Source organism: Pogona vitticeps, chromosome 3 (genome assembly GCF_051106095.1).
Source record: "Pogona vitticeps strain Pit_001003342236 chromosome 3, PviZW2.1, whole genome shotgun sequence".
NCBI lineage: Eukaryota > Metazoa > Chordata > Lepidosauria > Squamata > Agamidae > Pogona > Pogona vitticeps.
The window spans coordinates 32,287,274-32,301,501 of record NC_135785.1 but is presented as its reverse complement, the minus strand read 5'-3'; the positions used below and the strand labels follow the sequence as shown (position 1 = coordinate 32,301,501).

The following is a 14,228-nucleotide window of genomic DNA, read 5'->3' as shown; positions in this document are numbered from 1 at the left end:
GGGAAGCACCAATGACTGGCCACCGGGCTCGGCACCACCCCACCCAGGGCAAGTGGCTGGGTGGGAGCACATGCGCGATCCTGCTGCTTCCTGCCTGGCTGACTCTTCCTGGGTGGGAAAGGTGGGCTGGGCTGGGGTTGTCTACAGAATTTCTGAGGATCTGGGAGGGCGGCAGGGAAGGGGCACTGCTCTCCTATGAGGGGTGCTGGGGGAACATTTAGCACCAGCACGGTGCGCAGGTGCGACACACACCCCGGGCGGGGCTGGGGGGCGGAGACCCATGTCCAGTTCCAGCAAGCCCACGGACCGGCACTGGGCCACGGACCGGGGGTTGATGACCCCTGCTATAAAGACATTCCCCATCCACCACTCCCTTTCCTCTTTTTTGTAGTATTCAATTTGTAGTTATATCCCTTCTTCTCTTTTTCTAGTTACTTAAGGTTCTGCATGTTTGAATTTTTCTTCACTTAATAGTTTTATATCAGTGTGTGTATACTTGGAAAGGAATAAAGATAGGAATAGATAAGGGAAATACTTATATCATGGCTCAAACATGATTTTATTTATTTTATTTATTTATTTATTTAATTTATATGCCGCCCACACTACCCGGAGGTAGTGATCCTTCAAAGGATCATAGTTCAACACAAGCCTTCTGGAAAGGCTCAGGTTGCATGTGATGAGACAGACCTCTTTCTGCCTAAGATCTGTTCTGCCAGTAGTTATTCCATGCCTGTTAGAGCATGTAATATGAAACTAACAGCAGCAGCAGCAGCAGCAACAGCAACAACAACAACAACAAACACACAAATAGAACAGCTTTGTATGTTTTCCTTGAGCTGCAGTGCTCTCAGGTTCTTCTTCTTATTTTCTTTTTTAATAATTTAATTTTAACAAAAGCATATAAACACTTAATAACCACTTAATAAACGTCTATTAAACATAGTGTTTCCCTACACCAAGACCAACTGGGAGTTGCAACCATTTATTTCCATGGAGTCCCCTTCCCCTTCCAGAATTGTAATGACTCTTGTGAGGGGGGCTGCCTCTTCCCCTTTATCAGTACAAACTTAATAAATTCTTCCAATAGGTCTCTAAATTCATCCTTACTTGGCATTTCCTTCTTCCTAACTATGTTAGCTTATAATTAATAGCTACGTCCCAAACTTCCCTATACCAATCATTTAATTGGAAATTATATGTAGTTTTCCAGCTCCTAGCTATAATCAGTCTCACCACTGTTAACAAGTTAGAAGCTAATTCTTTTGGTTTTTTAAAATTTTGATTACATTCCTCCTTTTCAAATGTTGATAAAAGCGTTATTTTAGGTCATAGTCTAAAAATTTATTTCCTTAAAAACCAATTGCTCTATGAAAATAAGCACCTGCTTTTTTGCATCCTTTCTAGCACATCTTAGAATAATTGCCATTCACTTGATTTAATTTCACTGGAGTTAAGTACCATCTACAACTAAATTATATATATAAAAAATTTATCCTTACTGACATAAATTTCAATATTCTAATATTTCATATTTCTTTTCCAAACATTGGTACTTATATCTTCCCCAGATCATATTCCCATGTTTTATGTAAATCTTCCTCATCTTTTTCTTCCAATAATTTGTAAATTTTACGTACTGTCCTCCTATCTTCACCTGCACTTTTGTTTTGTAAGATAATCCCTCCATATTTTGTAAATTTTTTACATTTACCATTTCTTTTTACCTAATCCTTTGTTCATTCCTCTAATTCAGTGGTTCTTGACCCTGGGTCCCTAAGTGCTCTTGGACTAAAACTCCCAGAAGCTTTCACTGCTAGCTGTGAAGGCGAGTTTGGGGAATATTAGTCCAAAAATATCTGGCGACCCAAGATTGGGAAACATTGAATAATATTATACAAAGATATTTCATCCAATCTGATCATTTCTTTTATTTGCTCTTTATTCCTCATATTACCATTCTTTAATTCTAATAACTTGTCTCTGTCTTAATAAATTTTCAATCCATCCTTTCAGGTTTTCTGGGAATTTCTCCAACTCTCCAACTGGATGTAAAGGAGAAGCTGGTGGAATAAATATTTTTTCTCTATCTGTTCCAGATTAAAAGCATATCCATGTTCTTCTAAAAAAGGGAGTGGGTGTAGCATATTTTATTTTATTTTTTTTAAAAAAATAATGCAGTGGTCACAAGCTGTGCATGCCCATCGCCCCATGTTCTTTCAAAAAAGAGAGTGGGAAAAATGTTGACCTCATGAGACTCATGGACCACTTTTGCATCCTTTAGTGTCACTTTGGGCCCAAGTGCCCTGCAGTCACTTTTAGAAATATTTTTGAAACAAAATGTGCAAAAGTCCCCTAGTGCTGTCTTGGATGTTTGGAGGGCAATCTTCCCATATTTAAGGCTGCACCATGTTGCAGCCCTTTTAAAGCCTTGACTGCATGACCTCTGGATTCCTTCCTAGTTGTCCAGAAGCACAGAAGATTATATTGCCTGCTCCATGCTATGACCTAATGCTATGACCAATGCCAGAACTCCAGCACCACCATATTGTTCAATTTTTAAAAAGGATGCATTTTCAGTTTAGTCCTTTTTCCTTCAAAGCTAAACCTATTTTTAAGTTAACAAAAAAACATTGCAGCAACATTTACAGTATGTTATTTTTTTTAACAATGCACATCAGGGCTGTGGGCCTTAGGTTTACCAGCAAATCTGAATGACCCTTGATTCTAGTGAATTTGCCAGCCTCTGTCTAAACTCTTTCTCCAGATGTCTCTTTATTATCCATGTCTTGTAATTCATCAGCTTTGCTTGTCTTTGATTCCCATATGTGCTGAGAATATTGAGTTCTCCTCAGTCTTGTAAAAATGTGCTGTGATGCCATTGTACCCTATTCCATGAGGTTGTGGTGCAGGGCTCACTATATGTTCTTATGTGAATGGTATGCTCCCTTCCAGAGGAGCACTGATAGTGGGAAGAAATGCTTAAATTGTTGGCCCTCATCATATGGCTGTAGAATGCATGCAGGGGCATCACACACCTGCGTGCAACAATCACAATGAAAAGCCCATCATGCAGCTGGGAGAATATATGAAGAGGGATATAGGAATCATGTACAAAGTGGTGAACAGTCTGCTGTTCTGTCTGCATATATCTGAACAGATAAAGGTAACAGGTAAGGCTTCCAAAGCAGTAGGTTGTTGAGTACTTACAATCAGGTCATAGGTTAATTTTGCATATACTCGCCCTAAACAAAGCCTACAAGTGAGTCATGAGGGACAGTCATGTCAGCACAATTAAACGTAATTTATTTAAGCTGCTCTACTACTATCAGTAAACTTGCATTTATAATTAAGTTGCTAGTTATATGTTGGGATGCAGTAAAGCAAAAATACTTAAGTTTTCAAAGGGCAATATTAAAATTTAGGGTTAAACCTTTTCTCTATACATATACCTCCAAGGCACCTACCAGATCTGGCCTGTGAATGTTATCTCAGAGCCACAAGAGTCACGACAAAAAACTGGGTGTTTGTGTGTCATGAGGAAGCAGGGTGGAAAATTGGGTTGTGCTTTTTGTTCTCTGGGCTTTATGTTCTAGTCTAGAATTGATCCTGTTTATTTCCCCAAAGGAAGATTAATCTCAGAGGAGCTGAAGAGACACGGGCAACAAGAAGCACAGGTCTCATTCTGTGCACTCAAACTTGCATCAAATTTATCCAGGTTCACAGATATGAAGCTTATGCTGTCTTAGCTGGGCTAGGTATTCAGCTTTCCACAAAATGCATCCAACATGGTGTCATTTGCAGAACGTTTGAAATATCTGCAGGATGTGATCTGGTCACTTTAAACTCCTCTGAGATACAAACATGAAGCTGCCAGCTGAACATATCATTAGAAATTCTCCTTATATTCCAAGATTTTAGGAACCTTTATAAAAAAAGAACAGCTTGGGACCAGGTGTCTTTCATTTATCTATCATGGGACCTGGGTTGATGGAACAGTCTAGGTGCCTTCCTTTTTGAGGATCTGAGGTGGAATGTAGTCCTTTCATATCCTTGTGATCCTATATGCATCCTGGAAGTTTCCCGCTCTATATTTTTCTCCCCTGCTACATCCCTTTGCAATGCAGCTAGGTAAGCCATATCCAGAAGCTATAAACTGACAACTTCTTTTCATCAGCATCAGATATCAGTACAGCCAAAAGATATTTTTCCTTGTGGGGATTCGGATCCTTTGAGGCAAATAGATTTATGCTTTTGGAAGAAATGAAATAAAACACATTTCAATTTCTGATCTTAGGACTCCTGTTTCCAATTTATGCTTAAAGCAGCTGCTGTAGAAGTACTGGCAGTTAATTAGACTTGGGAAAGCAAGATTAAAACTTGATTATATCTAAGTTTCTGTTGCTGTTTCCTTTTATGATGGAACAAAAATTCATTCTACTTTAGAATTATTCACAATATCTTGACATTTATACTTATAGATTGCAGATGTCGTCTAAAGCTATGAGTTTTATGAACTTTCTGTTTTATAAACTTTCCCTTATGGCTCCATCATTTGTGAGGCAAGAATTATTTCATGACCACACAATAAGCAAGATAAAGCTGTATTTCTAGACTGAGAAAAAAGTGCAGTTTGACATAGTTTGTCTTCTTGAGTTTTACTGATTTTAGCTGGACATTCAGAATAGTGGAGTGTAGCCAAAATTTTATGACTTCAGGTATGAAAGATCTGCATGGAGTATTTTGGTCATTCATCTTATGGAAATCTATTAGTGAAATGCTATTTATGAGCTGTCTGCTCTGAAAGGTACACACAGAGAATGACACCTTGGGCTATAGTGTACAGCTCAAGCACAAGAAATCAAAATTTTGTGATATTTTGAGCCCTCTTTTCTATGGAACAGATTGCTTGTTTATTTCTTTATTTCTGTAGACTGTCCAACTGGTAAATGCCCTTAGGGTTATATGCAGATACAAACACAAACACACAAAACAATCAATAAAAATATGGGAAAAGAAATAAATCAGCTGAATTTCAGTTCATTTCTTGAACTTAAAGTTGTGTAATAGTGCTAGGATATATTCACAGAGATAGGCCTTTGAATACACACTTTATTGGACATATTGCAATATTGCAATAGTGCAATATGTCCAATAAAATCTCACACTGATGATTAAGTAAGCAATGCTAACTCATTTAGTAATACTGACTAAAAAGCTAAAATGACTCCTTAGAGACAACTCTATCACTTGCTTGTGTTAGATTGTTGTTGTAAGTTAGAGATGAAGTATATGATGCAACATATAGATTTAATAGATGAGATCTGCATTGATAGTATTTAAAATCTTCATGCGTATAAGTTTGGAAAACTTTATTGCAAAAATGCAAACATCTTACTTTCTGTTCATTTGGCTAAAGAGGTTTGTATGAAAGCCCAATAAATTAGAAATATATGGTGAGGACAATCACATGCAGATAGGAATTTGTGAAAACAATGGGAAATCGAATTCCAGTTTGTTTTTGAAAATTTTGAAAATCGTATGTTCAGGAGTGAAAGAAACAAGATTTTAAAAAATTCAGATGCAGGAGAAAAGTGAAATTGATAGATTATTCCCTTCCTCACCTACAGGTAGAATGCTTCCTTCTTATTCCTGTGGTTGCTTCTATGTTTCCTTCTTATTCCTGTTCCACTGAAGATTAACTTTTTGAAAAACTGTACAAATATCATATGTAAGCCAAAATACTAATACAACAGTACAAAATACACCAATAAGCACTTAGATATGTTTGGGTACTTTTGATAATGGTGGAGTCAAATATAATGAGTACCAAAGATGATGTCAAAACTATAGGTCTCGAGGATTCCAAAGGAGATTAACATGCATAGAAGCAGGGCAACGAATGGCGTGCATTTTAAACAACAGCTGTCAAGAAACCGGCAAATGAGGAGATGATAGTTTTGATGCCCTGTGAAATGAAAACCTGCTGGTTTGTGTCTGTGAACAGCTGTGAAAGGGGGGGGGGCAAAAGGCTGTCCACTCTGTGCTTCTTAAAGGTATCAGTCTTATCTAGGAAGCCATCTAGCAGCCTTGTGCACATTTATTTAGTAACCATCTTGACTCTGACGGCACTCTTCTCCTACTTCATCCCTATCTGTATCATATTATGCAATAAACAAGTGGTTCTTGTTCACGGCCACAAACTATTCATTGATGCACCACCACAAAGCTTCCTGGAATGTGGGTGAGAGCAGCAGTATCATTGTGCTCATGATTCAGGTGACCTTTGTTCCATGCTACATGCAGAGTGGTCTATTTCTTTTCCTTCTTTATGCCCTAAGATAAGATTTTACATACATTGTTTATACATTATGTTCTCTCTCTCTTTCTTTCTATCTCCCTTTCTTCACTTAGCCCAATTCTCAGCTCACATTCCTAAAGTAAGTGCATAACAGTAGGGAATCTGATGAAAGAATGCATCAAGCTGGCAGAGATGGGGACTTGAGTCATGAGACGCAGTGTCAAGTCAGACTTAAAGTTGCCCTGGTGACTCAACTCGGACTTGAGTCATGACTTGGAACCCACCCACCTCTCCCTTTTTTCCTGGGGAAAAAGCTTGTTTCTATTAGCGACTTGGACTTGAGACTCAGAACTTGGTACCAAAGACTTGGGAGTCAGACTTGGGACTTGGAGCCAAAGGCTTGTCAACATCCCTGAAAGCTGGCAAATGAATTTTGTGTCTTACATGTAATGAACAATATATACTCAACTATGAACAAATGGATTGGGGGAAAACATAATTATCTATATGTGTGATCATGCTCAATCAAAATAATAATCTCAAGGCCCCGCTATTGATTTGTTTAAGTTTCAGCAGCTCATATATCAGTTTTATGAGCTGCATTAGTAAAGGCAAACTGCCACAGACTGAAAGACTCACACGGGTTTGTAACAACAGTGAGAAAAGGGAAATCCCCTCTAGAGTGTAAAAAAAGAATATCTGTCCATTTTACCCCATAAGGCAGTCTACTGGTAAGGGAGGAACAGTATTGCAGTGTCTGTGATCTGTGGAGCATGTACTCGTTAACTAAATTCCCATCCTTCCCTCTCTCTTGAATTAATTAGAAGAATAGCATTCAAAGGGCTTTGTGCGTTTGTGAGATAGGAACGGAGATGATGAAGCGTGATCAGAGAGTAGGAGCGCATATGTAATGTCCCAGTAGCAGACAGACGGTGCCCTCAATTCCATTATTAAAAATTGCCACTGTCAGAAAAATTAAATGTAGTTGTATTATATATAAGGATGGTAATAAATTTTCATTCCCTCAGGCTCAGCTATAGATTCAGCAAGGTTTTGTTTCTTTTCAGTTGATGCCCTTAATACATTTTCAGGCTTCTGGAAAGCTCTGCATAATAAACATGGCTTCTGTGTTCCCCATCATCCTCACAATACATGTATTCACTGAATATTAGTGTGAGGAAACCATCCGAGATTGACCTGATGCGGGTTCCGGCTGGAGTTCATATCCTCCTAGGCCAAGGTCTCCTTCATAAATATTTCCTTCATCTGCAGGATGGGTTGATCCTAATCTTATTTGTGCTGGCATTGGTGGAAGGGCTGAGGCTTCATTATTCAGAGTCAGTTCATCATTATTGATGATAAAATCCGCATCATCATCCTTCAGTTGCTCCTATGTGATTTTTTTTTGTAATGAAAAAAGAAAGGAAAAGGGAGAAATATAATTTATCAATGCCAGAAAAATCTCACAAGATTTCTTTGTAGTTTCCTCTAGATTAGCCCTGAGCTTGATTTGAGTTCAATGCTTAATTGGATTTCTTTATATCTACTCACAGTATCTCAGTTTGCATTACTTTGGCAGAAGAGTGATCTTTATATGTTAACTGGATACTTTATCCTCTTTCTTAGACTCAGAAAAATATACTAATGAAGATTTTGATAGAAAGAACCCCATATGAAATGACATTCTACCTAACAAAAATGGAGGTATACTATATGATAAGGTTTCTAGATATGCAGAAATGTTCTGTCTAAAGCATGAGGGATGTGCATATTAAGCTGCCCTTTCTGCTAACATATAGGAATTTCTGGAACTGTATGTGAACATAGATGAAAGCTTGGTTCCCAGGAGTAGCTTATTTGATGCCTGAATCAGTCATATATGCGGAATTGTGCACAGATCTACTGAATCTAGAATCTTAAAAAATCAAGATGGTCCTGTGATCTGACCTAGAAACAGAACTGGAATGTTCATGGTGAATTTGGGTTTATGAGGATCTTACACCATGCTCTCTTGGCAGGAATGCTGTGAGGCTCAAAGTCATACTGAGACTGTTGTAATACTTTCCATCAGATTTAAGATTTCACTATAAACCCCCTCCCCCAAGTTAATGACTTAGGCACATACAAGTTGACTACTTACCCCATATGCTCGTGGACTAGTCAGTAACCTGGCCACAGGATTACACCATTCAGGTAAAGTTGTAGTAAGTGGTGGCCCAGCATGGGTGAGAATGGGCTTCAGATATCTGTGAAATCTGTTAAGGACTACTACCAGCCTATGCATACGTGAAGATATTACATGTGCCACTACAGCAATAAAGTAGAGAGGGGCTGTTATAATATTCAACAAAAGGAAAGGAAAGGCAATTGTGTGTTTTAAGGCTGACCATATGGCACAATCTAGCACAATCCAGTCCTGGGCTGGATTGTGCTAGATTGTGCTAAACAAAGTCATTTTGAGATGTGGTATGTAATTTGGGATCATCTTTGCAGCCACATGCAAGGATCAGGTGGTTTCAGAGCAGAAAAACACACTGCACCTCGAGAGATTCTATTTGTCCCTTCCTCTCTTTAGAGAGATAGGAAGAGAGAAAAAGGAGAACAAACAAAATGGTTGTTGTGGGTTTTTCGGGCTTCTTGGCCGTGTTCTGAAGGTGGTTTTTCCTAACGTTTCGCCAGTCTCTGTGGCCGGCATCTTCAGAGGACAGCAAACTGTGCTCTGGTGTAGTTTGGCTAGGGTGTGGAGTATTTATGGCTGTGAGATGGGATGATTAGTGTGTATTGTTATGGGTGTATTGTTTTCTGTGGATGGGCGATTAGTGTGTTTTGTTGTGGGTGTATTGTTGTGATAAGGAGATTATCTGTCACTGTGGTTGATGGTAGTGATCCCCTTGACCTTGTGGTTGGTAGAGTTCGTGACCTTTTGCATGCTTTCATTTCCCAATATAATGGAGTAGCTTGAGCAAAATGACAGATTAAACTACCTGCTTTTCTTTTATTATGGTGATCGCAAATGCTGGAACCAAACCAAGATGGAGAGATGCTACCTGCACCAAAACAAACAAACAAATAAACAAACAACCCCCATACCATTATCCCCTGACAAAGACCCCAAAAGATGTGGGTAGGCATAGATCAGGAACAGCCTCATTTACAATTGCCTGTATGTCATGTGTTTGCCAGAAAAAGGAGTGAATCAGACCGTCCCCAAATCAGACCAAATCCCCATCTAGTCCATCTTAGTCAGTGCTGTTAGGAGTCCTTTTATCCTATTGGAATATTTCTTTCACCTGTAAACATGACTAATCAGTATAATAAGTCCAACAAGAAACAGCCCTTTTCTAACTAGCAATCAGCTAGTCTTGGTCAACATTGTTTTTGAAAGTTTTAATAATAGAAAAGCATTAAATTCTTCCTGAAACAGATCTTGTTTTCAGAGATACATACTGCTGACTGCTTAATTTCATGATTATGGAGAAATACAGGATTCAGAAGCTCATGGAGTGTGAGTCCATTCCCATGCTAGAAAATTGTGTGGGTGTATGTGTGTTTCATTTCCTAGTTTTTCTAAAGGTGTAAAAAATTAACATATGTGACATCATGGCCTACATGAAAGAAATGTAAACAGACATATTATTACATTTAATTCATTACAATGTGAAAAGTCCCCTGTGAAATGAGAAGCATTAATGACTAAAGCTAGTTATTTCATTGGTGCGTAGATGTTAGGGTTGGGCTGTTGAAAGCTGATCTCATTGACTGTCTCATTTTTCCACACCCAAACTCATTCTCTACCTCATTCTTAGTTCCAGGCAGAACTACAACATATTTTTGTGGGGTGCTTTTATCATTAGATCCCCACCCATCCAAATTTTTAGCCAAAAGCTGCTTCTTTGCAGATTTCTATCATTTGGTTAAGGATTTTTCATTTGGAGCAAAAAGGAACATCTTCTGTGTGACAACCTTCTTTTAATCTTCTCCAGTCTAAACATACCCAGTTCTTCCACCTGTTAGTTTTAGGGCTTGGCTTCTAGACCCATCACCAGCCCAGTTGTCCTCCTGTGGGCATGTTCTAGTTTGTCTAATTCTACTTAAAATCAACTTCAACTGACACATGTATATGTTAGGAAACCATATGTTCCATAAATCCAGTCCTAAACTAAAAATGTTCCTCTGAAGAAAGAGGACTTCAGTAAACTTTGCAAGATCTGAAATGGACAGGAATGTCATTGGATGGTACCTATTGCAGAAAAAGTCCAGGAGCTGATGATTGCTTTCCACTGAGTGAGATCATTGGGTCAAGCCATGCATTATTGAGTGACCAGCACTTCTTTTCCAGGATCTCAGGGAGATCTCTTCCAGTTTCAGTGTCTGATATCTCTAATCAGAGCTTCTGAGGGCTGAACCAGAAACTATCTTTGGTCCACCATGCTCTTTCACTCACCCCACTGAACTTGATGGCAGGAGCATCTGCACTACGCAAGGTGCCAGTTCTCACTTGATGGTTGCTGCATTGTAAATCATATCCATGTGCTTCAACTTGAGCTTGTTTATTTAAACCTAACATGCCATCATCAACATGCCTGGAATACCAAGCAATGCTGATAAAGTAGCAAGCTCAGATCTCTGTGCAAGAATGCTATGAGAAAACAGGAAGGAATCCACCATACAGTATGCTATTGGAGTGTATCGTTTTCATCTAGCATCTGCAATGTCCCAAAAAGGTGGCCAAAGACAATAGCAAACTATTCAAGATGCAGCTGCACGCAGCACTTTGCATAAAAGAAGCAAATGGCTAGTAATTGTCATGTATCTTTTGCTTCCTTTCAAGTGCCCACTCAGCATTTCACAATCAAATCAATGCCCCCCCTCCCCTTGCCCCACAGTAAATGTATTTCATGAAATCTTAAGTAACTTTATAGCTGGGGAGAGAGTGTTAAGTCATTCCTTTTCTCAGAATTCAACACATTCGTTTTACACTTCATGCTTCAGTGCTTTTTTATATGAAATTATGTAAATACACTAGAAACAGGCTCATGCTATTGTTTTGCACCTGTCTTTCCAATCTTTTCATCTAAAAGTGATTCATTGGGAAAGAAGAAAATCTGCTCATCTTGATCAATTATATCACCCTCATCTCTGTTGAGAATGATTCTCACCAATATACTGTAACATCTTATCCTCTGTCTCTTTCTCATACTATTTCTCTTGTACCAGGAGAAATAAATTGCATGCTGTTTATTTTCTACATTTCTTAACTGCTAGATAGCTCAGTGGCTTAGGCATCTGTCTGCAGCGCCAGAGGTTGAGCATTCAGCTTCCCACTGTGCTTCCTTGACAGGGTGGGCTTGATGATCCATAGGGTCCCTTTAAGCTCTGCAGTTCCATGATGATGATGAATAACATTTGCTTTGACCACATTAATTAGCAAGAAAAAAAGAGGATAGTTTAGTCATACAATTGCTTTGTCAGTTTTATGACCTGAAGAGACACATATCTTATTGCACAGTGGGACCTGCTAAATGGTTCATGTGGCTTTAATGTTTATAATCTTAGCAGATAAGGTTGTAAAGATTAAAGCCACATGAAACATTTGGCAGAGTTCAATGTGTGTGCATATGTATTTATGTATGAGTGTACAAATATCTGTCTGTCCATCTATCTAGCCATGTATGATACAGTTCTTCAAAAAGAATTATGAGGTAAATACTTTTCTTGTTATATGTCAAAGAGAACACATCTTTTCTTTAGCTTCTTTACCCATCACTCAAATTCTGCTTTCTTTAAATTGACCCTCACTGGGTCAATTTTGCCATCAACTTTGCCATCAAGTGGAGGCAATTTGAAGGCAGTGACAGATTTTACTTTCCTGGGATCCATGATCACTGCAGATGGTGACAGAAGCCACGAAATTAAAAGATGCCTGCTTCTTGGGAGGAAAGTGATGACAAACCTAGCATCTTAAAAAGCAGAGACATCACCTTGTCAACAAAAATCTGCATCGTCAAAGCTATGTTTTTTCCAGTAGTGATGTATGAAAGTGAGAGCTGGACCATAAAGAAGGCTGACAACCGAAGAATTGATGCTTTTGAACTGTGGTGCTGAAGGAGACTCTTGAGAGTCCCTGGACTGCAAGGAGAACAACCCTACCAATTCTGAAGGAAATCAATCCTGAATGCTCACTGGAGGGACAGATCCTGAAGCTGAGTCTCCAATACTTTGGCCATCTCATGAGAAGAGAAGACTCCCTGGAAAAGCCCCTAATGTTGGGAAAGTGTGAAGGCAAGAGGAAAAGATCAAGATTTACTCGGATCACCCGCATGAGTCAGGAGGTGAAGCTGAGGAGCCTGACGCCGAGGGAGGCCCAGAGGGAAAAGACACGAAGCTGGGCCTTCTCGGCGGTGGCTCCTCACCTTTGGAACAACCTTCCTCCGGAAATTCGCGAGGCCCCAACGCTGGGTACTTTCAAATGCCAACTGAAAACATGGATGTACATCCAGGCCTTCCCTCCTGTCAACTACTGATTTTTTTGCTTTGCTATTTATTATTTATTTATTCCTGCACTGTTTGTTATTGCTGTATGCTAATGTTTTTATGTTTTTTTTAAATTGTTTTTGATATTCTGTAAGCTGCCCAGAGTGGTAGAATATACCAGATGGGCGGGATATAAATCGAACAAATAAAATAAATAAAAAGGAGATGCCAGAGGACGAGATGGTTGGACAGTGTCATCAAAGCTACCAACATGAATTTGACCAAACTCCAGGAGGCAGTGGAAGACAGGAGGGCGTGGCGTGCTCTGGTCCATGGGGTCACAAAGAGTCAGACACTACTTAATGACTAAACAATAACAATAGGCAATTTTCTGGAGCTGCTTGGAGACTTTTCATTCTGTAATAAACTGTTAGCCTCTGAGTTTTATAGTTAACTGGCTATTATTTTTCTTCATTGAAGCTTAACCCCCAATGGCCTATTTTTATTGTTTTAATAAATGAAAGCATTCAAATTTTTTGCCTTTTAATTATTGGCACACTTTATAGCTTCACACATAAATAGCACTAACAATGTAGTTCTGATCTATGTGAAATATTGTCAATTTCTTCAAACGCACGGGGGAGGTAAGTTTCCTTTAACATCTCTCTTCTTCCAAGAAATGTTCTGATGAGGCAGAACACATATACAGTGGTGCCTCGCTTAGCGAGCGCACCGTATAACGACGAATCCGTATAGCGATCCCCTTTTTCGGGATCACTATACGGAGCACCCAATCGCCGCACTCGCATTGCGACAATTGGGGAGTCCGGCGGCCATTTTGGAGCCGCATTTGGCGGCTCCAAAATGGGCGCCGGATGACCCGAAATGGCCCCGCACGGTGTTTTCGCGCCCTCGGCAAGCGAGGGGAGGGCGCGAAAACGCGGTGCGGGGCCATTTCGGGTCCGTTTTGAAGCCGCAAAACAGCTGTTTTGCGGCTTCAAAACGGCCGCGGACGACCCGAAATGGCCCCGCGCGGCATTTTCGCGCCCTCGGCAAGCGAGGGGAGGGCACGAAAACGCGACGTGGGGCCATTTCGGGTCCGTTTTGAAGCCGCAAAACAGCTGTTTTGCGGCTTCAAAACGGCCGCGGACGACCCGAAATGGCCCCGCGCGGCGTTTTCGCGCCCTCGGCAAGCGAGGGGAGGGCACGAAAACGCGACGCGGGGCCATTTCGGGTCCGTTTTGAAGCCGCAAAACAGCTGTTTTGCGGCTTCAAAACGGCCGCGGACGACCCGAAATGGCCCCGCGCGGCGTTTTCGTGCCCTCCCCTCGCTTGCCGAGGGCGCGAAAATGGCTGCCCGGGGCCAGGAAACTTCTCTAAGTGGGAAGTTTAGGGCCGATTTGGAAGTTTAATGCATTCCAATGGCTTTTTACTTCCCGCTTAGCGAAGATTT

The 14,228-nt window shown here is 40.1% G+C and overlaps 1 protein-coding gene across 1 annotated transcript in view; it reads right to left on the bottom strand.

Annotated features, from left to right (window-relative positions):
* Window positions 1-855: 855 nt before the first annotated feature.
* SLC9A9 (solute carrier family 9 member A9) overlaps window positions 856-14,228 on the bottom strand; it is a 383,628-nt gene continuing 370,255 nt past the window's right edge. The window contains exons 18-19 of the mRNA XM_078389136.1: window positions 8,442-8,547; window positions 856-7,691 (exon numbers count right to left, since the gene is read on the bottom strand). Of these exons, the coding sequence (XP_078245262.1) occupies window positions 7,470-7,691; window positions 8,442-8,547 (328 nt within the window). The 3' untranslated portion in view covers window positions 856-7,469. The remainder of the gene's footprint in view (window positions 7,692-8,441; window positions 8,548-14,228) is intronic.